Source organism: Nerophis lumbriciformis, linkage group LG06, assembly GCF_033978685.3.
Source record: "Nerophis lumbriciformis linkage group LG06, RoL_Nlum_v2.1, whole genome shotgun sequence".
NCBI classification, from domain to species: domain Eukaryota; kingdom Metazoa; phylum Chordata; class Actinopteri; order Syngnathiformes; family Syngnathidae; genus Nerophis; species Nerophis lumbriciformis.
This window is the reverse complement of record NC_084553.2, coordinates 14,739,225-14,763,093: the sequence shown is the minus strand read 5'-3', so window position 1 is coordinate 14,763,093 and position 23,869 is coordinate 14,739,225. Positions and strand designations below refer to the sequence as shown.

Genomic DNA, 23,869 nt, shown 5'->3' with positions numbered 1-23,869 from the left:
TTTTTAACTACCTCAGCAACCTCAGCCCCAGAAATAGGAGAGCCCACCACAGACTCCCCAGGCACTGCTTCCTCATAGGAAGACGTGTTGGTGGGATCGAGGAGGTCTTCGAAGTATTCCCTCCACCGATCCACAACATCCGCAGTCGAGGTCAGCAGAACACCATCCTCACCATACACGGTGTTGATAGTGCACTGCTTCCCCTTCCTGAGGCGGCGGATGGTGGACCAGAATTGCTTCGAAGCCGTCCGGAAGTCGTTTTCCATGGCCTCACCGAACTCCTCCCATGTCCGAGTTTTTGCCTCTGCGACCGCTGAAGCCGCACACCGCTTGGCCTGTTGGTACTTGTCCGCTGCCTCAGGAGTCCTATGAGCCAAAAGAACCCGATAGGACTCCTTCTTCAGCTTGACGGCATCCCTCACCGCCGGTGTCCACCAACGGGTTCTAGGATTACCGCCACGACAAGCACCAACTACCTTGCGGCCACAGCTCCAATCAGCCGCCTCGACAATAGAGGCGCGGAACATTGTCCATTCGGACTCAATGTCCAGCACCTCCCTCGTGACATGTTCAAAGTTCTTCCGGAGGTGGGAATTGAAACTCTCTCTGACAGGAGACTCTGCCAGACGTTCCCAGCAAACCCTCACAATGCGTTTGGGCCTGCCAGGTCTGTCCAGGATCCTCCCCCACCATCGCAGCCAACTCACCACCAGGTGGTGATCGGTAGAAAGCTCCGCCCCTCTCTTCACCCGAGTCCAAAACATGAGGCTGCAAATCCGATGACACAACTGCAAAGTCGATCATGGAACTGCGGCCTAGGGTGTCCTGGTGCCAACTGCACATATGGACACCCTTATGTTTGAACATGGTGTTTGTTATTGACAATCTGTGACGAGCACAAAAGTCCAATAACAAAACACCACTCGGATTCAGATCCGGGCGGTTATTCTTCCCAATCACGCCTCTCCAGGTTTCACTGTCGCTGCCAACATGAGCATTGAAGTCTCCCAGTAGAACGAGGGAATCACCCGGGGACGCACTCTCAAGTACTCCCTCGAGTGAATCCAAAAAGGGTGGGTACTCTGAGCTGTGGTTTGGCGCATAAGCGCAAACCACAGTCAGGACCCGTTCCCCCACCCGAAGGCGGAGGGAAGCTACCCTCTCGTCCACCGGGTTGAACTCCAATGTGCAGGCTCTGAGCCGGGGGGAAACAAGAATTGCCACCCCAGCCCGTCGCCTCTCACTGCCGGCAACGCCAGAGTGGAAGAGAGTCCAGCCCCTCTCGAGAGAACTGGTTCCAGAGCCCTTGCTGTGCGTCGAAGTGAGTCCGACTATATCTAGCCGGAACTTCTCCACCTCGCGCACTAGCTCAGGCTCCTTCCCCCCCAGCGAGGTGACGTTCCACGTCCCAAGAGCTAGCTTCTGTAGCCGAGGATCGGACCGCCAAGTGCCCTGCCTTCGGCTGCCGCCCAGCTCACATCGCACCCGACCTCTATGACCCCTGCTATGGGTGGTGAGCCCATTGGAGGGGGGACCCACGTTGCCTCTTCGGGCTGTGCCCGGCCGGGCCCCATGGGGGCAGGCCCGGCCACCAGGCGCTCGCCATCGTGCCCCACCTCCGGGCCTGGCTCCAGAGGGGGGCCCCGGTGACCCGCGTCCGGGCGAGGGAAATCTGGGTTCCTTGTCAGTGTTCCTCATAGAGATCTTCGAGCTGCTCTTTGTCTGATCCCTCACCTAGGACCAGTTTGCCTTGGGAGACCCTACCAGGGGGCATAAAGCCCCCGGACAACATAGCTCCTAGGATCATTGGGACACGCAAACTCCTCTACCACGTTAAGGTGGCAGCTCAGAGAGGAGATATATATATATATATATATATACACATATATATATAATAAAATAAATATATGTTTATAGCTAGAATTCACTGAAAGTCAAGTATTTCTTATATATATATATATATATATACAGTATATGAAATACTTGACTTGGTGAATTCTAGCTGTAAATATACTCCTCCACTCTTAACCACGCCCCCAACCACGCCCCCCCCCCCCCACACCCCCCACCTCCCGAAATCGGATGTCTCAAGGTTGGCAAGTATGATCTAAGGTGGTGTTATTTTCAAATGGCAAACGCCAATGAACATTCCAAAAATATTAGCTACTCATATGGTTGAATATAAAATAATAACGACATATAAGGATTGTTGTTGTGAGAACTTGTCTTTTAAATCTCACATAGAAAAAACTTGTGGCTAAACTTAAAGTTAAACTGGGTTTTTCTTACAAGTTAGGAAACGCTTGATCCTGACCACTTTTATGCCTTTGCTAGATTATGGAGACTTGCTTTTGATGAATGCACCCGACTTTTATTTGAAAAAAATGGATACTGTATATCACTGTGCCTTATGTTTTATTACTAGTTGTGGCAACCTTGTCCACCATTGCACTTTGTATGCAAAGGCAAACTGTCTATCTTTGTCAGTCCGCAGATTTTCTCGTTGGATGTTTTTTTTTAATTTATGAATCACTTCTTGGTCTGGTTCCCCCTTTTTTATGTTCTTTTATGTGTAGAGACTCCAGTCGCTACAGTTTGCAGTCACAGGACATTCTTGCTGTGTTGATCCCTAGAGCCAAAATAAGTTTCAGTAAAAAAAAGCGTTCAAATATTCTGCTCCATAGTCATGGAATGAATTACAAAAGTATCTGAGGCTACCTGAATGTATCACTTTGGGGGAATTTCAGGCCATTGTAAAGGATCGAGAAACCGGTTCGATTGGGCACTGTACTTTTTGAAAATTGTTTTTATTGAATCATTTCATTTTTTTAACCTATTGCGTGTTTTTATCTTGCAAGTAATTAGTGCTGATAACTATAGTGTAGGACTGCTACGGTTTGTTGTGCTTCTTTGTATTGATGAAACCTGTTTTTTGCTGGCCTTTTGGCCAGGTCACTCTTGTTAAAGAGAGTTTTAATCTCAGTGCGTTTTTACCTGGTTAAAAAAATGAAAATGAAATGAGTAATCTGATCACTGACTGTATAGCGGTTAAGGTAAAAGCATACTTGCCAACCTTGAGACCTCCGATTTCGGGAGGTGGGGGGGGGTGAGGGGCGTGGTCGGGGTGGCGCGGGGCGTGGTTAAGAGGGGAGGAGTATATTGACAGCTAGAATTCACCAAGTCAAGTATTTCATACATATATATATATATATATATATATATATATATATATATATATATAGATGTATCCTGAAAATATGCAAACAAAACTGTGTTTAGATAATTGATACTTCAAACTTGCATAAATAAATATTAAGGAATATAACATAACTTGGCTTCTGAGAGCTTCAAAATGTAATGAATAAAATGCTAAAGTTGTTGATAAACAAGCAATTATTTTAATAATTAAATATGGTCCTTTCAAATGAATTATTATGATAATTTAAAATTAATTATTTCAAATATGTTTATTTTAATGTATAATTCTATGGCTGGATGTAATAAGGAGTCAGGAAAAAATACAAATAAAAATACAATTAATTTTGATGTTTTTAGCAAAATATAGTAAAAATGTATTTATTTATTTTTTTTTTTTTAATTAATAAATATATTTATTTTTAGGAAAGATAAACATAATAATACAATTTATCTCTAGTCTGGATGATTTAGTTCTTGTCACCCTGTTGTCCTCCCGTCTGAAAAAAGGCTGTCCTCACTCAGGTCCGCATGGAGCTGGAGGGGGCGTGGCCTCCAGCTCCGGCTGAAAATCGGAAGATTTTCGGGAGAATATTTGTCCCGGGAGGTTTTTCGGGTGAGGCGCTGAATTTCGGGAGTCTCCTGGAAAATTCGGGAGGGTTGGCAAGTATGGGTAAAAGAGCTTATACGCTCAAAATAAATTGTGTACATGAATTGATTTACGTGGACTCCGACTTAAACAAGTTGAAAAACTTATTGGGGTGTTACCATTTAGTGGTCAATTGTACGGAATATGTACTGTACTGTGCAATCTACTAATAAAAGTTTCAATCAATCAAAAAAAATTATGATTAATCACCTGAGTTAACTGGTTAATATCGACAGCCCTAGTTTAAACATAAATGAACGCCCATCATGTCAGCACTGCAGTTGGAGACAGTGCATAGAAGGGGTGTTTTGATATTGATCAGCAAAAAAACAAATACTGGATTATATCGCCAAGGCTGCCCTTTGTCACCGATTCTGTTCATAACTTTTATGGACAGAATTTCTAGGCGCAGTCAAGGCGTTTGGTGGCTGCAGGATTAGGTCTCTGCTTTTTGCAGATGATGTGGTCCTGATGGCTTCATCTGGCCAGGATCTTCAGCTCTCACTGGATCGGTTCGCAGCCGAGTGTGAAGCGACTGGGATGAGAATCAGCACCTCCAAGTCCGAGTCCATGGTTCTCGCCCGGAAAAGGGTGGAGTGCCATCTCTGGGTTGGGGAGGAGACCCTGCCCCAAGTGGAGGAGTTCAAGTACCTAGGAGTCTTGTTCACGAGTGGGGGAAAAGTGGATCGTGAGATCGACAGGTGGATCAGTGCGGCGTCTTCAGTAATGCGGACGCTGTATCGATCCGTTGTGGTGAAGAAGGAGCTGAGCCGGAAGGCAAAGGTCTCAATTTACCGGTCGATCTACGTTCCCATCCTCACCTATGGTCATGAGCTTTGGGTTATGACCGAAAGGACAAGATCACGGGTACAAGCGGCCAAAATGAGTTTCCTCCGCCGGGTGGCGGGGCTCTCCCTTAGAGATAGGGTGAGAAGTTCTGCCATCGGGGGGAGCTCAAAGTAAAGCCGCTGCTCCTCCACATCGAGAGGAGCCAGATGAGGTGGTTCGGGCATCTGGTCAGGATGCCACCCGAACGCCTCCCTAGGGAGGTGTTTAGGGCACGTCCAACCGGTAGGAGGCCACGGGGAAGACCCAGGACACGTTGGGAAGACTATGTCTCCCGGCTGGCCTGGGAATGCCTCGGGATCCCCCGGAAGGAGCTGGACGAAGTGGCTGGGGAGAGGAAAGTCTGGGCTTCCCTGCTTAGGCTGCTGCCCCCGCGACCCGCCCTCGGATAAGCGGAAGAAGATGGATGGATGGATATTGGCGTGCATGAAAAATCCCCGATATGAGCGCTTCGATACAAGCAGTCCTGTTTAGATTGGCAGTCAACAGCTAAACTTAGACTTAGACTTAGACAAACTTTAATGATCCACAAGGGAAATTGTTCAACACAGTAGCTCAGTTACAATGATGGAAAGTGTAAGGATGGAAAGGACAATGCAGGTATAAATAGACTAATATAGCGATAAAAAATCTAACATATATACGAATATATACATAATATGTGTACAGAATAATATATATACAGATATATTATATTATGTCTATAACATATATACAATATACAATAAATGTCCTCCTTAAAAGTATTTTCTTCTATTTAGGTCATCACTTACAAAAGGTAAACATGGCAGGCTACAGGTTGCGAGTAGCTAGCCGCTACACAACAGTTAAGCACACAAGCTAGACATACATACACAGTAAGTATCCTTAATTGAACAGTATTGCAATTTGTCAATATACCGTATTTTTCCGAGCATAAGTCGCACCGGCCGAAAATGCATAATAAAGAAGGAAGCAAACATATATAAGTCGCACTGGAGTATAAGTCGCATTTTTTGGGGAAATTTATTTGATAAAAGCCAACACCAAGAATAGACATTTGAAAGGCAATTTAAAATAAATAAAGAATAGTGAACAACAGGCTGAATAAGTGTATGTTATATGATGCATAAATAACCAACTGAGAAGGTGCCTGGTATGTTAACGTAACATATTATGGTAAGAGTCATTCAAATAACTATAACATATAGAACATGCTATACGTTTACCAAACAGTCTGTCACTCCTAATCGCTAAAAATCCCATGAAATCTTATACGTCTAGTCTCTTACGTGAATGAGCTAAATAATATTATTTGATATTTTACGCTAATGTGTTAATCATTTCACACATAAGTCGCTCCTGAGTATAAGTCGCACCCCCGGCCAAACTATGAAAAAAACTGCGACTTATAGTCCGAAAAATACGGTATATGTCATACTTGCCAACCCTCCCGAATTTTCCGGGAGACTCCCGAAATTCAGCGCCTCTCCCGAAAACCTCCCGGGACAAATATTCTCCCAAAAATCTCCCGATTTTCAGCCGGAGCTGGAAGCCACGCCCCCTCCAGCTCCATGCGGACCTGAGTGAGGACAGCCTTTTTTCATGACGGGAGGACAACAGGGTGACAAGAACTAAATCATCCAGACTAGAGATAAATTGTATTATTATGTTTATCTTACCTAAAAATAAATATATTTATTAATAAAAAATAAAAATAAATACATGTTTACTATATTTTGCTAAAAACATCAAAATTTATTATTTTTATTTTTATTTTTTCCTGACTCCTTATTACATCCAGCCATAGAATTATACATTAAAATAAACATATTGGAAATAATTTATTCTAAATTATCATAATAATTCATTTAAAATGACCATATTTAAATATTATCAATGATTGATTGATTGATGATTGATTGATTGATTTAAATATTAAAATAATAGCTTGTTTATCAACAACTTTAGCATTTTATTCATTACATTTTGAAACTCTCAGAAGCCAAGTTATGTTATATTCCTTAATATTTATTTATGCAAGTTTGAAGTATCAATTATCTAAACACAGTTTTGTTTGCATATTTTCTGGATGTAGATATTTATATATATATTAGAGATGCGCGGATAGGCAATTATTTCATCCGCAACCACATCACAAAAGTCGTCAACCATCCGCCATCCACCCGAACTAACATTTAATCAAAACCGCACCCGCGCGCCATCCGCCACCCGCCCGTTGTTATATATCTAATATAGACGATGCAAGGCATTAGTGAGGTTATAAAGCTTTTGCCTGTTAAAGAAAGGAGACTGATCCAATGTAGCAGAGACATTCAATGTGTGCCACGCTGTCACGGCCCAGACGCACACCAGTGCGCAATCATCTGGGAGCCGCGCTGAGCGCACCTCCAAGCGCGCTCGCGCCACTCAAACTGCTGCAGGCAGCTGCGTTCTATCTTGTTTTAACATCCTGTGGCACTCTTCTGGGATCACGGCGGACGAAACTGCTCATGCTCAGGGTGTTTGTGGAGGTTCGGGGTTTTGCACAAATGTGATGCACCATGTTAGATGTCCCGGTTTTGTGACTGTCGTAGACATAAACAGCGTCGCAGCTCTTGCAAATCACGTAGCCAGCATTACTATCATCCTGATTTACAACCTCATAAAAACGAGTCCACGCTGAACTTTTCTGGCCTTTTTTCCCCCTGGTCTTTAGTATTCCCTTTTTTAGTTTGTCGCATACCACGTTTGCTGCCGGCGTTGCCATCTCTTTTTTTTTCTTCTTCTGTTGTGGCGTGCTGCAGGTGCCTGCTCGTTTTTCGTATGTGGGTAACAACATTTAACTATGTATATATATTTCCGAATTGGTTTAACTGCCACCCGCCTGAATCTATTTAAAATCTAATTTTTTTTTATTTCAACCGCCCGACCCGACGATAAAATCAAATTTTTTTTTTATTTCAACCGCCCGACCTGCGGATAATCCGCGGACTCCGCGGTTGTGTCCGCAAACCGCGCATCTCTAATATATATATATGTATGAAATACTTGACTTGGTGAATTCTAGCTGTCAATATACTCCTCCCATCTTAAACACGCCCCCAACCACGCCCCACCCCACCCCCAACCACGCCCCCAACCCCCACCTCCCGAAATCGGAGGTCTCAAGGTTGGCAAGTAAGGTATATGTAAATGTGTTCAGTTATAAACATTCATTCACTTTCTTCTTTACCGCTGCCGGTATTTTTTTCTACATTTTTATTGTAATATTTTCAGAATGTGTTTGTTCTATTTTTGGCCAAACCACCTGAAGTTGTCTTTATTTTTTAGTTTAAATGCTAAGATTTCAATAAGTCCGGCCCGCGTGTGCACAGATTTTCCTCCATGCGGCCCCTGAGCTAAAATTAGTTTGACACCCCTCAAGAGTAAGATTACTAATTCAGTGGTAATATCTGAGTGGGCCCCGGGCCCCGGCTCCCGGGCCCCTGTGTCATGGACGAGTTGGGTCCCGAGGTTAAAAAGGTTAAGAACCCCTGCTCTAAAGTATATCCAAGTTGGCCTTTTATAGCATTGTCCTTTGACAAGATGCACTGTAATAAAAACCTGAATGGTGTACTGCACTCCATTTGTGTGGTCTTGGTGGGGGTCTTGATTGTGTGCATGGGTTCCAGATGTTGTATACCTTTGAGGTGTAAAGTTCCGGACTGTGAATGATATTTCTTTTGACTGCCCTGAAAGATTCATTGATGTCTTCTGCAAGAAGGTGCTTGTAAAGTTACCTCTAAGTGCCCCCGTGTCGTCAAGCTCAGTAAATTAGGGTCCTCTCACACTGCCTATTAAAGCCTGGAATTTGACGCAGTTTTCCCAGGTCACTGGCACGGAACGGGGCTAGGTCAATGGAGAGACACATTTTTGCTAAGATTTAATGCTTTGTCCCGCTGATTTTGGGAGATAGTTGGTGGTGCTGGCACAAAGAAATGGATATTGTGGTGTGTCATTTTCTCCGAAGGTAAGATATCCATAAATCATAACGTTTAGTGTGCTTGATATGTGACGTGGTTGTGTAAGTAGCACCATACTTGCCAACCCTCCCGAATTTTCCGGGAGACTCCCGAAATTCAGCGCCTCTCCCGAAAACCTCCCGGGACAGATATTCTCCCGAAGATCTCCCGATTTTCAGCCGGAGCTGGAAGCCATGCCCCCTCCAGCTCTATGCGGACCTGAGTGAGGACAGCCTTTTTTCATGACGGGAGGACAACAGGGTGACAAGAACTAAATCATCCAGACTAGAGATAAATTGTATTATTATGTTTATCTTACCTAAAAATAAATATATTTATTAATTAAAAAAAAACTAAATACATTTTTACTATATTTTGCTAAAAACATCAAAATTAATTGTATTTTTATTTGTATTTTTCGTGACTCCTTATTACATCCATCCATAGAATTTTACATGAAAATAAACATATTTGAAATAATTGATTTTAAATTATCATAATAATTCATTTAAAATGACCATATTTAATTATTAAAATAATTGCTTGTTTATCAACAACTTTAGCATTTTATTCATTACATTTTGAAGCTCTCAGAAGCCAAGTTATGTTATATTCCTTAATATTTATTTATGCAAGTTTGAAGTATCAATTATCTAAACACAGTTTGTTTGCATATTTTCAGGATGTAGATATCTATATATATATATATATATATATGAAATACTTGACTTGGTGAATTCTAGCTGTCAATATACTCCTCCCCTCTTAACCACGCCCCCAACCACGCCCGCCCCACCCCTGACCACGCCCCCACATCCCGAAATCGGAGGTCTCAAGGTTGGCAAGTATGAGTAGCACATATCTTTCAGTACTCTATGTCCGTTATCACGCAATCGCGGTTTCCTTGTTAAAATACACTATTGTTGTTTTTCATGTGATCTCCACCGCATTTGGTTGGATGTCACCACAAAGAGTTCTTTCTAAATGATTTAACGCCAATTTATCGCCGTTTACACAACGCCACATTTAGGGTGTTTTGTATTTGTTTGTTCTTTGTTTTTGCCTACCAGCTCTGCGGTCATAAAGTCAGTGAGATTGAACGACTTATGAACGTTTCTCAGATCTACTCCAGTAGTAAAAGTGGCAGCAGTAATGTAATATCATTTATTTTGGGATGTTCTTATTGCTTGTTGTGTTATACATGTCCCACTGGGGTGAGTTTTTCCTTGCCCTTATGTGGGCTTTGTACCGAGGATGTCGTTGTGGCTTGTGCAGCCCTTTGAGACACTTGTGATTTAGGGCTATATAAATAAAGATTGATTGATTGATTGATTGATACTGCAGTGGTTCTCAACCTTTTTTCAGTGATGTACCCCCTGTGAATTTTTAATTTTAATTTTTAATTCAGGTACCCCCTAATCAGAGCAAAGCATTTCTGGTTGAAAAAAAGAGATAAAGAAGTAAAATACAGCACTATGTCATCAGTTTCTGATTTATTAAATTGTATAACAGTGCAAAAATATTGCTCATTTGTAGTGGTCTTTCTTGAACTATTTGGAAAAAAAAGATAGGTTTTTATTTATATTTATAAAGGATTTTTGAATTGTTGCTATTTTTAGAATATTTAAAAAAAATCTCACGTACCCCTTGGCATACCTTCAAGTACCCCCAGGGGTACGCGTACCCCAATTTGAGAACCACTGTTATACTGTATATCTAGCGCAGAATGAAAGTGGAAATAATTAAAAATAATTCAACGTTGGTTCTTTAAAATTGTAAATAGTCTGCGTTTACACTGCACCTTTTTTTACCTACTTATAATATACAAACCCTGTTTCCATATGAGTTGGGAATTTGTGTTAGATGTAAATATAAACGGAATACAATGATTTGCAAATCATTTTCAACCCATATTCAGTTGAATATGCTACAAAGACAACATATTTGATGTTCAAATTGATAAACATTTTTTTTTTTGCAAATAATCATTAACTTTACAATTTGATGCCAGCAACACGTGACAAAGAAGTTGGGAAAGGTGGCAATAAATACTGATAAAGTTGAGGAATGCTCATCAAACGCTTATTTGGAACATCCCACAGGTGTGCAGGCTAATTGGGAACAGGTGGGTGCCATGATTGGGTATAAAAACAGCTTCCCAAAAAATGCTCAGTCTTTCACAAGAAAGGATGGGGCGAGGTACACCCCTTTGTCCACAACTGCGTGAGCAAATAGTCAAACCGTTTAAGAACAACGTTTCTCAAAGTGCAATTGCAAGAAATTTAGGGATTTCAACATCTACGGTCAATAATATCATCAAAAGGTTCAAAGAATCTGGAGAAATCACTCCACGTAAGCGGCATGGCCGGAAACCAACATTGAATGGCCGTGACCTTTGATCCCTCAGACGGCACTGTATCAAAAACCGACATCAATCTCTAAAGGATATCACCACATGGGCTCAGGAACACTTCAGAAAACCACTGTCACTAAATACAGTTGGTCGCTACATCTGTAAGTGCAAGTTAAAGCTCTACTATGCAAAGCCAAAGCTATTTATCAACAACATCCAGAAACGCTGCCGGCTTCTTTGGGCCCGAGATCATCTAAGATGGACTCATGCAAAGTGGAAAAATGTTCTGTGGTCTGACGAGTCCACATTTCAAATAGTTTTTGGAAATATTTGACATCGTGTCATCCGGACCAAAGGGGAAGCGAACCATCCAGACTGTTATCAACACAAAGTTGAAAAGCCAGCATCTGTGATGGTATGGGGGTGCATTAGTGCCCAAGGCATGGGTAACTTACACATCTGTGAAGGCACCATTAATGCTGAAAGGTACATACAGGTTTTGGAACAACATATGCTGCCATCTAAGCGCTGTCTTTTTCATGGACGCCCCTGCTTATTTCAGCAAGACAATGCCAAGCCACATTCAGCACGTGTTACAACAGCGTGGCTTCGTAAAAAAAGAGTGCGGGTACTTTCCTGGCCCGCCTGCAGTCCAGACCTGTCCCCCATCGAAAATGTGTGGCGCATTATGAAGCGTAAAATACGACAGCGGAGACCCCGGACTGTTGAACGACTGAAGCTCTACATAAAACAAGAATGGGAAAGAATTCCACTTTCAAAGCTTCAACAATTAGTTTCCTCAGATCCCCATCGTTTATTGAGTGTTGTTAAAAGAAAAGGTGATGTAACACAGTGGTGAACATGCCCTTTCCCAACTACTTTGGCACATGTTGCAGCCATGAAATTCTAAGTTAATTATTATTTGCAAAAAAAAAAAAAAGTTTATGAGTTTGAACATCAAATATCTTGTCTTTGTAGTGCATTCAATTGAATATGGGTTGAAAAGGATTTGCAAATAATTGTATTCCGTTTATATTTACATCTAACACAATTTCCCAACTCATATGGAAACAGGGTTTGTATTCTAAAAGTCTCTTAAAACGGCTGATAACTTTATATATATATATCCCACTTGATATTTGCTAACTTATCACATGTGTAGCCAGTTAGCTCATTAAACCAAAAACATACACCTTTTTGAAGAACAAATGTATTTTCTTTTTATTATTCATTGTTTTCTTTCAAGAGATCCAAACAGTTTCCCTTATATTTACCTCATAATTATCTTTTAGAAAATTGCCTGTGTCAATAAAGTACTTATTATTTTGTTCTTTCTATTTCAACAGAAAAAAAAAATCTATAATAATACAACAAATACATTACACATGCCAAACATTTTTTTTGTTAAAATAAAAAACAAACAATAATTGAATATCTCCTTGACTTATGATTTCAAAACAAGTTATCCATCAACTTATAAACTGTAAAAATAACAACAGATTTTACAGTAGAAATTTGGCATTTGAGCTGCCATCTTTTTACCTGAAAAAACAAAACTTTGGCAGCGTTTTTTCATTTACAGTAATACACTGTAGAAACATCAACTGTAGGTTGTATGGTAAAATCATTTTACCATAAAAAAAAACTGGTGTCTGAGCTGCCAGTTTTTTAATCGTATAATTTACAAAAAAAATGTCCACAGTGTACGTAAAAAAATATAGTAATCAAATGGTTAGGGAATTGTGTAATAATATCATGAGGCTTATCCTTTTTTTTATTCATATATTGTTTACTGTTACAAGTATCACTTTCAGCGCAGCCATTAGTGATGTGCAATTGTAAAATTCAGGCTGGTATCGGCGATACCGATCAGATACCGATACTTAGTGCCAATGTACCCACTGTGTCTGCTAAAATTGAAAAAGTTGTGTATTTTAAATAATAACATACCATAGAGAATATAGTTATTTATTTATTTATTTTTATTATGTATTATTTATTATTAATATTTATTATTATATTCCATTATCATTATTATTATTAATACTATATATTTATTTTATTTAAAACTAAAGTATATTGTGCGAGTGCGTGAATAACAATACAGCCAAGCTAATACAACAGAAAAAAACAGGGACAAAAAAGTACACGAAAATAATGTTTGCAATCAATGGCTGCATATTGACATACCTATACCAATCAATCGCCGCATATTGACATACCTATACCAATCAATCGCTGCATATTGACGTACCTATACCAATCAATCGCTGCATATTGACATACCTATACCAATCAATCGCTGCATATTGACGTACCTATACCAATCAATCGCTGCATATTGACGTACCTGTAGCAATCAATCGCCGCATATTGACATACCTATACCAGTCAATCGCTGCATATTGACATACCTATACCAATCAATCGCTGCATATTGTCATACCTATAGCAATCAATTGCCGCATATTGACATACCTATAGCAATCAACCACCGCATATTGACAAACCTATACCATCAATCGCCGCATATATTGACATACCTGTAACAATCTATTCCGCATATTGACATACCTATACCAATTAATCACCGCATATTGACATACCTATACCAGTCAATCGCAGCATATTGACATACCCATACCAGTCAATTGCTGCATATTGACATACCTATACCAATCAATGGCCGCATATTGACATACCTATACCAATTAATCACCGCATAGCGACATACCTATACCAATCAATCCCCGCAAATTGACATACCTATACCAATCAATCCCTGCATATTGACATACCTATACAAATCAATGGCTGCATATTGACATACCTTTACCAATCAATGCCGCATATTGACATACGTATACCAATTAATCACCGCATATTGACATATATATACCAATCAATTGCAGCATATTAACATACCTATACCAATCAATCGCCGCATATTGACATACCTATACCATTTAATCGCTGCATATTGACATACCTATACCAGTCAATCGCTGCATATTGACATACCTTTACCAATCAATGCCGCATATTGACATACGTATACCAATTAATCACCGCATATTGACATATATATACCAATCAATTGCAGCATATTAACATACCTATACCAATCAATCGCCGCATATTGACATACCTATACCAATCAATCGCTGCATATTGACATACCTATACCAGGCAATCCCTGCATATTGACATACATATACCAATTAATGGCTGCATATTAACATACCTATACCAATCAATCGCCGCATATTGACATACCTATAGCAATCAACCACCGCATATTGACAAACCTATACCATCAATCGCCGCATATATTGACACACCTGTAACAATCAATTCCGCATATTGACATACCTATACCAGTCAATCGCAGCATATTGACATACCCATACCAGTCAATTGCTGCATATTGACATACCTATACCAATCAATCGCTGCATATTGTCATACCTATAGCAATCAATCACCGCATATTGACATACCTATACCAATCAATCGTCGCATATTGACATACCTATACCAGGCAATCCCTGCATATTAACATACCTATACCAATCAATCGCCGCATATTGACATACCTATACCATCAATTGCCGCATATTGACATATCTATAACAATTAATGCCGCATATTGACATACCGATACCAATTAATCACCGCATATTGACATACCTATACCAATTAATCCCCGCATATTGACATACCTATACCAATCAATTGCCGCATATTAACATACCTATTCCAATCAATCGCCGCATATTGACATACTGTACCCATACCAGTCAATTGCTGCATATTGACATACCTATACCAATCAATCCCCGCATATTGACATACCTATACCAATCAATCGCTGCATATTGACATACCTATACCAGGCAATCCCTGCATATTGACATACCTTTACCAATCAATGGACGCATATTGACATACCTATACCAATCAATCGCTGCATATTGACAGTCCACCCTTACCTCCCTTTCCAGGTCTTATAACCATGTCCTCCTGCCATGCTATTAGCTGAACCACTAACTGCCGGGAGACGGGACTTTCCAAAGTGAAATACCATCTGACTGAGAGCCATCAGAGTCCTGCTGTGACCCCCATCCTGGACATGGGGAAGGTCTACTATATCAGCAGGAACGTGGGATTCGTGCTTCTGTTGCTGGCGTTCAGCGCCCTGGTGACCATCATCGCTTTGTCTGTCGCTTACAACAAGGAGAGGATTAAGAACCGATTCAGCGCTAGAGACCAAGCAGTAGCAAGCAAGAGCACGGACACCACACCAAGTAGCACACCTGTGCCCGTCTCGGACGATCCGTGGGACCAGTACAGACTCCCAGGCTTGCTCGTTCCAGACTCCTACGAGGTGACGCTATGGCCCCGCTTGGAGCCCAACGCGAGCAGCGGCCTCTTCATCTTCACTGGACACTCGACGGTGGTCTTCAAATGTCTGAAGGCGACCGATCTAATCCTCATTCACTCCAGCAAGCTCAACCTCACGTCCTTGGACGGGCACCTTGCCAGGTTGACCGGGTTGGATGCAACCTGGGCGCCGGTCATCCGTAAGTCCTGGCTGGTGGTGGAGACCGAGTATCTGGTCCTTCAGCTGGGGAGCAGCCTCACCCAGGGGGCGTCCTACGTCTTGTACACGGAGTTCCTGGGAGAGTTGGCGGACGACCTGGAAGGATTCTACAGAAGTGAATACACTGAGGACGGCGTGAAGAAGTACGTTCTTGAAAGGAGCGGGAAGTCCGCGGGCACACGATTCCTAACGTGGTGATGATTTTGCAGAGTGGTGGCCACCTCTCAGATGCAGGCCACGTTCGCCAGGAAAGTCTTCCCGTGCTTTGACGAGCCTGCCATGAAAGCCGTCTTCAACGTCACCATCATCCACGACCGGGACAAAGCGGCTCTGTCCAACGGACGACAAATGGGTTCGTTTTTTGAGGTTAACAAAAAATCCCATTGTTGTAAACTTTGATTGTCTTAAAGGCCTACTGAAATGAAATGTTTTTATTTAAACGGGGATAGCAGATCCATTCTATGTGTCATACTTGATCATTTCGCGATATTGCCATATTTTTGCTGAAAGGATTTAGTCATACTTGCCAACCCTCCCGGATTTTCCGGGAGACTCCCGAAATTCAGCGCCTCTCCCGAAAACCTCCCGGGACAAATTTTCTCCCGAAAATCTCCCGAAATTCTGGCGGAGCTGGAGGCCACGCCCCCTCCAGGTTTATTGTTAGGCACTTTCATTGACGTCCTCCCAGCGCGGCAACAACACACAACAATAGCAGTCACGTTTTGTTGTAAACAGCAATGTTGTGACACTCTTAAACAGGACAATACTGCCATCTAGTGTACATGCATATCTGACAATAACATATACGGCTTTTAGAGAGTGCAGTGCACAACTGCGCACACAACAAGGAGACGAAGCGGAATGCATCATCAGAGAGGGTGTTCAGCATGGTTAGAAAAATAGTGACAGAGAATAGAACAAGGATGGACAATTCAACCCTTAACTCAACAATGAGTAGATGAGTGTTATGTGTGTGTATATGTGTAAATAAATGAACACTGAAAATCAAGTATTTCTTTTATATATATATATATATATATAAAATAAAAAAATAAAATAAAATAAAAAAATAGAAATATATATATATATATATATATAATAAAATAAATATATATATATATATATATATATATATATATATAGCTAGAATTCGCTGAACGTCAAGTATTTCTTATATATATATATATGTATATATATATAGCTAGAATTCACTGAAAGTCAAGTATTTCTTATATATACTGTATATATATATATATATATATATATATATATATATATATATATATATATATATATATATATATATATATATATATATGAAATACTTGACTTCACCAAGTCAAGTATTACTTATATATATATATATATATATATATATATATATATGTGTGTGAAATACCTAACTTGGTGAATTCTAGCTGTAAATATACTCCTCCACTCTTAACCACGCCCCCAACCACGCCCCACCCCGCCCCTGACCACGCCCCCCGCCACCCTCCACCCCCCACCTCCCGGAATCGGAGGTCTCAAGGTTGGCAAGTATGGATTTAGTATAGAACAACGACGATAAAGTTGGCAACTTTTGGTCGCTGATAAAAAAAAGCCTTGCCTGTACCGGAAGTAGCGTGACGTCACAAGTTGAAAGTCTCCTCACATTTCCCCATTGTTTACACCAGCAGTGAGAGCGATTCGAACCGAGAAAGCGACGATTACCTCATTAATTTGAGCCAGGATGAAAGATTCGTGGATGAGGAACGTGAGAGTGAAGGACTAGAGTGCAGTGCAGGACGTATCTTTTTTCGCTCTGACCGTAACTTAGGTACAAGAGCTCATTGGATTCCACATTCTCTCCTTTTTCTATTGTGGATCACGGATTTGTATTTTAAACCACCTCGGATACTATATCCTCTTGAAAATGAGAGTCGAGAACGCGAAATGGACATTCACAGTTGTTACTCCCTCCGAGGTCTTAATCAAGGCTCAAGTTGTTCGTTTTTCTCAAACAGACATTTATTTTCAGCCACGCCTTCTCCTCGTCACAACGATGCCAACACAATGCCAAAATAATGCCGTCAGAACTAATAAATAAGAGAAACAGAACTTACAATTAGTCTGACATCCAATAACATAAAACACATTGATTTTACATACATATCAAAAAGAATCATACCTCATTGGCCTCACAAACTCTGAGGGAATAAAGTTTATTTTCAAGCCGAGACTCCATTAACCTCTTCCATTTGCTGTCTCATGCTGCTTCCCTTTTTTCCGTCACATATTAATTGTCCCGCCAACAATGTGACCAAACCGGAACAAAAAATATGTTCCTCTCCAATTTGCATGAGTTTTGTAACAAAAATAAAGTTAACTTATACTTGCATGAAATTACCAAAGAAAATACATTTTTAATCACATTAAATGTAAATATGAACTTATATTTATACATTGTATTTATTTACTCTAACCAACTATGAAATTATATAACATATATACAATGTGCTTCTGTCAGCAGCTACAACAGTGACTTTTATCTCCACGACAATACATCGGGGAAGCACTTTAGCTTCGGAGCTAACGTGATAGCATCGTGCTTAAATGCAGATAGATACAAAAGAAATAAGCCCCTGACTGGAAGGATAGACAGAATTAAGATCAACAATACTACCAAACTCTGGACCTGTAACCACACGGTTAATGCTGTGCCGCCTGGAAACGGGGTTTGTATTATGCTCTGGGCCTGTTTTGCTGCCAATGGAACTGGTGCTTTACAGAGAGTAAATGGGACAATGAAAAAGGAGGATTACCTCCAAATTCTTCAGGACAACCTAAAACAGGGGTGCTCATTACGTCGATCGCGAGCTACCGGTCGATCTCGGAGGGTGTGTCAGTCGATCACCAGCCAGGCATTAAAAAAATAGTCCTAAAAATGAGCGATCATAAATCTTCACTATGACGTCACTTTCGTCACTTGATTAACATTCACGGCACCCGAGGGTCTTCTGAGATGACGCTGGCTGCTGCCAGCTCATTAAAATTACCGACTGGAAGGCGAGAAACACTTTATTTCAACAGACTCTGGCGCCGTACCTGTCGTCAAAACTCCAAAGACCGACTGCACAGTTGCACAGTTGCGCTAACAAAACAAGAGTCTCAGAAAGCTGGCGTGCACAAGCTAGCAAGCTACGGAGTTTGCCGACAATGTATTTCTTGTAAAGTGTATACAAAGGAGTACGGAAGCTGGACAAATAAGATGCCAAAAACCAACCACTTTCATGTGATATTGGACAGAAAGGAGGACTTTTTTTCTCCTCCATTCGAAAATGCGGACGTTTTTAGCACCACTGTCTGATTCCAATCAATGCAAGTCATCAGAATCAGGTAATACACCAACTTATATTCTTGTCTTCATGAAAGAAAGGAATCTATATGTGTTAAACATGCCTGTATTATCTTTAAACACCTTAACTTGTTAACAAAATTAACTATATGTGTTAAACATGCTTGCATTATCTTTAAACACCTTTAACTTATTAACAATATTAACTATATGTATTAAACATACTTGTATTATCATTAAACACCTTTAACTTGTTAACAATAGTAACTATGTGTTAAACATGCTTGTATTATCTTTAACACCTTTAACTTATTAATAATATTAACTATATGTATTAAACATACTTGTATTATCATTAAACACCTTTAACTTGTTAACAATATTAACTATATGTATTAAACATGCTTGCATTATCTTTAAACACCTTTAACTTGTTAACAATATTAACTATATGTATTAAACATACTTGTATTATCATTAAACACCTTTAACTTGTTAACAATATTAACTATATGTATTAAACATGCTTGCATTATCTTTAAACACCTTTAACTTGTTAACAATATTAACTATATGTATTAAACATACTTGTATTATCATTAAACACCTTTAATTTATTAACAATATTAACTATGTGTTAAACATTATTGCATTATCATTAAACACCTTTAATTTATTAACAATATTAACTATATGTGTTAAACATGCCTGCATTATCATTAAACACCTTTAACTTATTAACAAAAACTTATATTTCATAAATAAGTAAATATAAATTATATATATGAATGAGGTAGATCCCCACGACTTGATCAATTGAAAAGTAGCTCGCCTGCAGAAAAAGTGTGAGCACCCCTGACCTAAAATCATCAGCCCGGAGGTTGGGTCTTGGGCGCAGTTGGGTGTTCCAACAGGACAATGACCTCAAACACACGTCAGAAGTGGTAAAGGAATGGCTAAATCAGACTAGAATGAAGGTTTTAGAATGGCCTTCCCAAAGTCCTCACTTAAACGTGTGGACAATGCTGAAGAAACAAGTCCATGTCAGAAAACCAACAAATTTAGCTGAACTGCACCAATTTTGTCAAGAGGAGTGGTCAAAAATTCAAGCAGAAGCTTGTGGATGGCTACCAAAAGCGCTTTATTGCAGTGAAACTTGCCAAGGGACATGTAAGCAAATATTAACATTGCTGTATGTATACTTTTGACCCAGCACATTTGCTCACATTTTCAGTAGACCCATAATAAATTCATAAAAGAACCAAACTTCATGAATGTTTTTGTGACCAACAAGAATGTGCTCCAATCACTCTATCACAAAAAAAAGAGTTGTAGAAATGATTGGAAACTCAAGACAGCCATGACATTATGTTCTTTACAAGTGTATGTCAACTTTTGACCACGACTGTATCACCTTCTCCCTGTAGATGTGGCAGACACCGTCATTGACGGCACTGCGGTCCGAGTCACGACCTTCGAGCCCACAGCCAGAATGTCCACCTACCTGTTGGCGATCATCGTTAGCGACTTTTCCTACAAAGAGTTGGAGCAACACGAGGGTGTGCGGGTAAGAAACAAACTCTCCACGGTGCTCGGTTCCAGAGATCTGATTGTATTCTCGGACAGGTGCGCGTCTGGGCGCGGAGAAAGGCCATCGAAGACGGGCAGGGCGATTACGCTCTCAATATCACCGGACGCATTCTGCAGTTCTATGAACGCTACTACAACATTGCGTATCCACTCCCCAAGTCAGGTGAGTCAGTGTAGCACACATAACCAAAAACAACTCATGTAGAGGATCTTTGACTGGTGCGTTCACAGTTTTTTCCAAATAATCCAAAAATATGTGGAGTTTTTTTCCAACCACCTCATAAATCCTTGAGAAACAGGTCATTAAGTCGTAGCCTGTTTGTTATTTAGCTCCATTAGTCACTGGGGGCTTAGGCCATCTGCGTCAGTGCATTTATTAGTGTGCTATCAAAGCAGCTTTATTTTGGAAAATATATCTTTGCGCTCTTTAATGATGATTCTCTGCAGACCAATCAATGGACTGCAGTGAATTTTTGGGGTCACCTGATCCGATGGAGATGTTAGAACAAAAACAAGTATTGGATTATACTAGCTTGGTATACACTATATTGCCCAAAAGTATTTGGCCACCTGCCTTGACTCACATATGAACTATCCCATTCCTAACCCATAGGGTCATACTTGCCAACCCTCCCGGATTTTCCGGGAGACTCCCGAATTTCAGCGCCTCTCCCGAAAACCTCCCGGGACAAATTTTCTCCCGAAAATCTCCCGAAATTCAGGCGGAGCTGGAGGCCACGCCCCCTCCAGCTCCATGCGGACCTGAGTGACGTGTTGACAGCCTGTTCACACGTCCGCTTTCCCACAATAAAAACAGCTAATGATCGAGGGCGAGTTCTTGGTTTCTTATGTGGGTTTATTGTTAGGCAGTTTCATTAACGTCCTCCCAGCGCGGTAACAACACACAACAACAGCAGTCAAGTTTTCGTCTACCGTAAAGCAGTTCGTCTTCCGTAAACAGCAATGTTGTGACACTTTTAAACAGGACAATACTGCCATCTACTGTACATGCATATGTGACCCACCCATAATGTGTCACATTTTTGTGTTGATTTATTTATTTTATTTTGTGGTTTGAATTCGTTTTTGGAGCTGTCATTACACATTTATCAGTATTCACATTGGTCAGTAGGGGGCAGTAGGGCGTTTCTTCCCAATTGAATGCTATCACCTGCAGACCGGAAGTGTCTTGTCATTCTGATGAGCGCGACCAGTCTGTGAACAATCGAAACGTCCTGTGTGCTTTTTCCTCCTGTATAACAGGTTAGTTTTGGTGAATCAACTCACTGAATAATATCCATGTGATCTTTATAAGTTTAAGTACACATTCTGATGGTGGAGCCTAACCCTAAAGTGTTTGTGAGTTGTAGTTTGTATTTGTGAATGAATCCAGTGCACAGCTGCAGTATTCAATACAAAAAGGCGACGTGAGTGCGCAATGTTTATATAGGAACTTCTGATCCTAATTCAGACTCCCAAATTAGAGTTCCCGTTTTCTTATTGATTTTATAATGTATATTTGTATAACGTGTGTGTTCTGAAATAGTGACAGAGAATAGAACAAGGATGGACAATTCAACCCTTAACTCAACAATGAGTAGATGAGTGTTATGTGTGTGTGTGTGTATGTGTAAATAAAGGAACACTGAAATTCAAGTATTTATTTTATATATATATATATATATATATATATATATATATATATATATATATATATATATATATATATATGTAATAAATATAAATATACATATATATAGCTAGAATTCACTGAAAGTCAAGTATTTCTTATATATATATATCTTAACCACGCCCCCCGACCACCCCCCACCTCCCGAAATCGGAGGTCTCAAGGTTGGCAAGTATGCATAGGGTTCAATATGATGTCGGTCCACCTTTTGCAGCTATTACAGCTTCAACTCTTCTGGGAAGGCTGTCCACAAGGTTGCGGAGTGTGTTTATAGGAATTTTCCACCATTCTTCCAAAAACGCATTGGTGAGGTCACACACTGATGTTGGTGGAGAAGGCCTGGCTCTAAGTCTCTTCACCATACCTGGTTGTCCAAATTAGGCATATTAATGTGTTAATTCCACGACTGTATATATATATCGGTATCGGTTGATATCGGTATCGGTAATTAAGAGTTGGACAATATCGGAATATCGGATATCGGCAAAAAAGCCATTATCGGACATCCCTAATTGTAACGAATAGACACACAGTAATTGATCTGTGTGGTCTTTACATGATGATGACAACAGATGTTTGCACCTTGCACTGCAAAAAAGTTGGTGCACCACCTCTTATGCTCGTAAAAAATGCATTTTTTTCCCATCTTTATTTACTTATAGTGCCGAAAAGAGTACTGATGAATACCGGTATCGAGAAGGAATGTCGATATTAGTATCGGTATCGATAAAATCCTAATTACAGTATATACATCCCTAGTCATGTGTAACTTAATGAATTATTGTGGCCACGAGGTGTTGCCAAAAAAAATCAATTACCACTCCACTTCCGCTTAAAGACAGTATAAGTTAATTCCAGGCAGTTCATAAGAAATATGTTAGTGTTTTTTTTTATATATATCTACCATTACGGAATGGATTATGCAAATAAGTCAAGCAAAACACTAATATGATCCAGTTTAAGAAACTGTTCAGTGTTTACAAAGTACAAAGAAGAAATCTGAACACATCTTGAACCTTGTTGAAAAATTAGATTGATTGATTGAAACTTGTATTAGTAGATTGGACAGTACAGTACATATTCCGTACAATTGACCACTAAATGGTAACACCCGAATACGTTTTTCAACTTGTTTAAGTCCACGTAAATCAATTCATGGTATATCTTATAATCTTATTGATCTAATTATGTCAACCTATTCAACTATTTATTGGCAACTTTACTATTTATGGATTTAAGTTGTGTACAATTTGAGAAGAGGAGCTGAACAAATGTGTTAGTAATTGCTTTAAAATGGAAAAAGGGTCGGATTAAATAAGCTCTGCTACTTCCTACTTCTTTTCGGCCATAAACTGGAAAGATGTGACGTATCATATTGTAACTGTACGTTTGAAATAATTTTAAACCATAACCATTGTTCTCTGTGTAATTTCACTTGATCAAGTCTTTTCTTACATTCCACACTACAAAATAATACAAGTATGTATGATTCATGCTGATATCGTATCAGATCAATGTCTGTATCGACCATTACTCAAGGTTCCTATAGCTGTATATCATATTAGACGTGGAAAAGTTGTATGAATTTAGTTTGGTTTAGTTTATTATTTCTTCGGTCAGTGG

The 23,869-nt window shown here is 40.1% G+C and overlaps 1 protein-coding gene across 4 annotated transcripts in view; it reads left to right on the top strand.

Annotated features, from left to right (window-relative positions):
- Positions 1 to 23,869, top strand: part of LOC133608519 (aminopeptidase N-like) — a 71,649-nt gene that overhangs the window by 13,490 nt on the left and 34,290 nt on the right. For all 4 annotated transcript variants that reach the window (XM_061963798.2, XM_061963799.2, XM_061963800.2 and 1 more), the window contains 4 exons: positions 15,031 to 15,772; positions 15,839 to 15,981; positions 20,394 to 20,533; positions 20,593 to 20,719. In XM_061963798.2, the coding sequence (XP_061819782.2) occupies positions 15,159 to 15,772; positions 15,839 to 15,981; positions 20,394 to 20,533; positions 20,593 to 20,719 (1,024 nt within the window). In that variant the 5' untranslated portion in view covers positions 15,031 to 15,158. The remainder of the gene's footprint in view (positions 1 to 15,030; positions 15,773 to 15,838; positions 15,982 to 20,393; positions 20,534 to 20,592; positions 20,720 to 23,869) is intronic.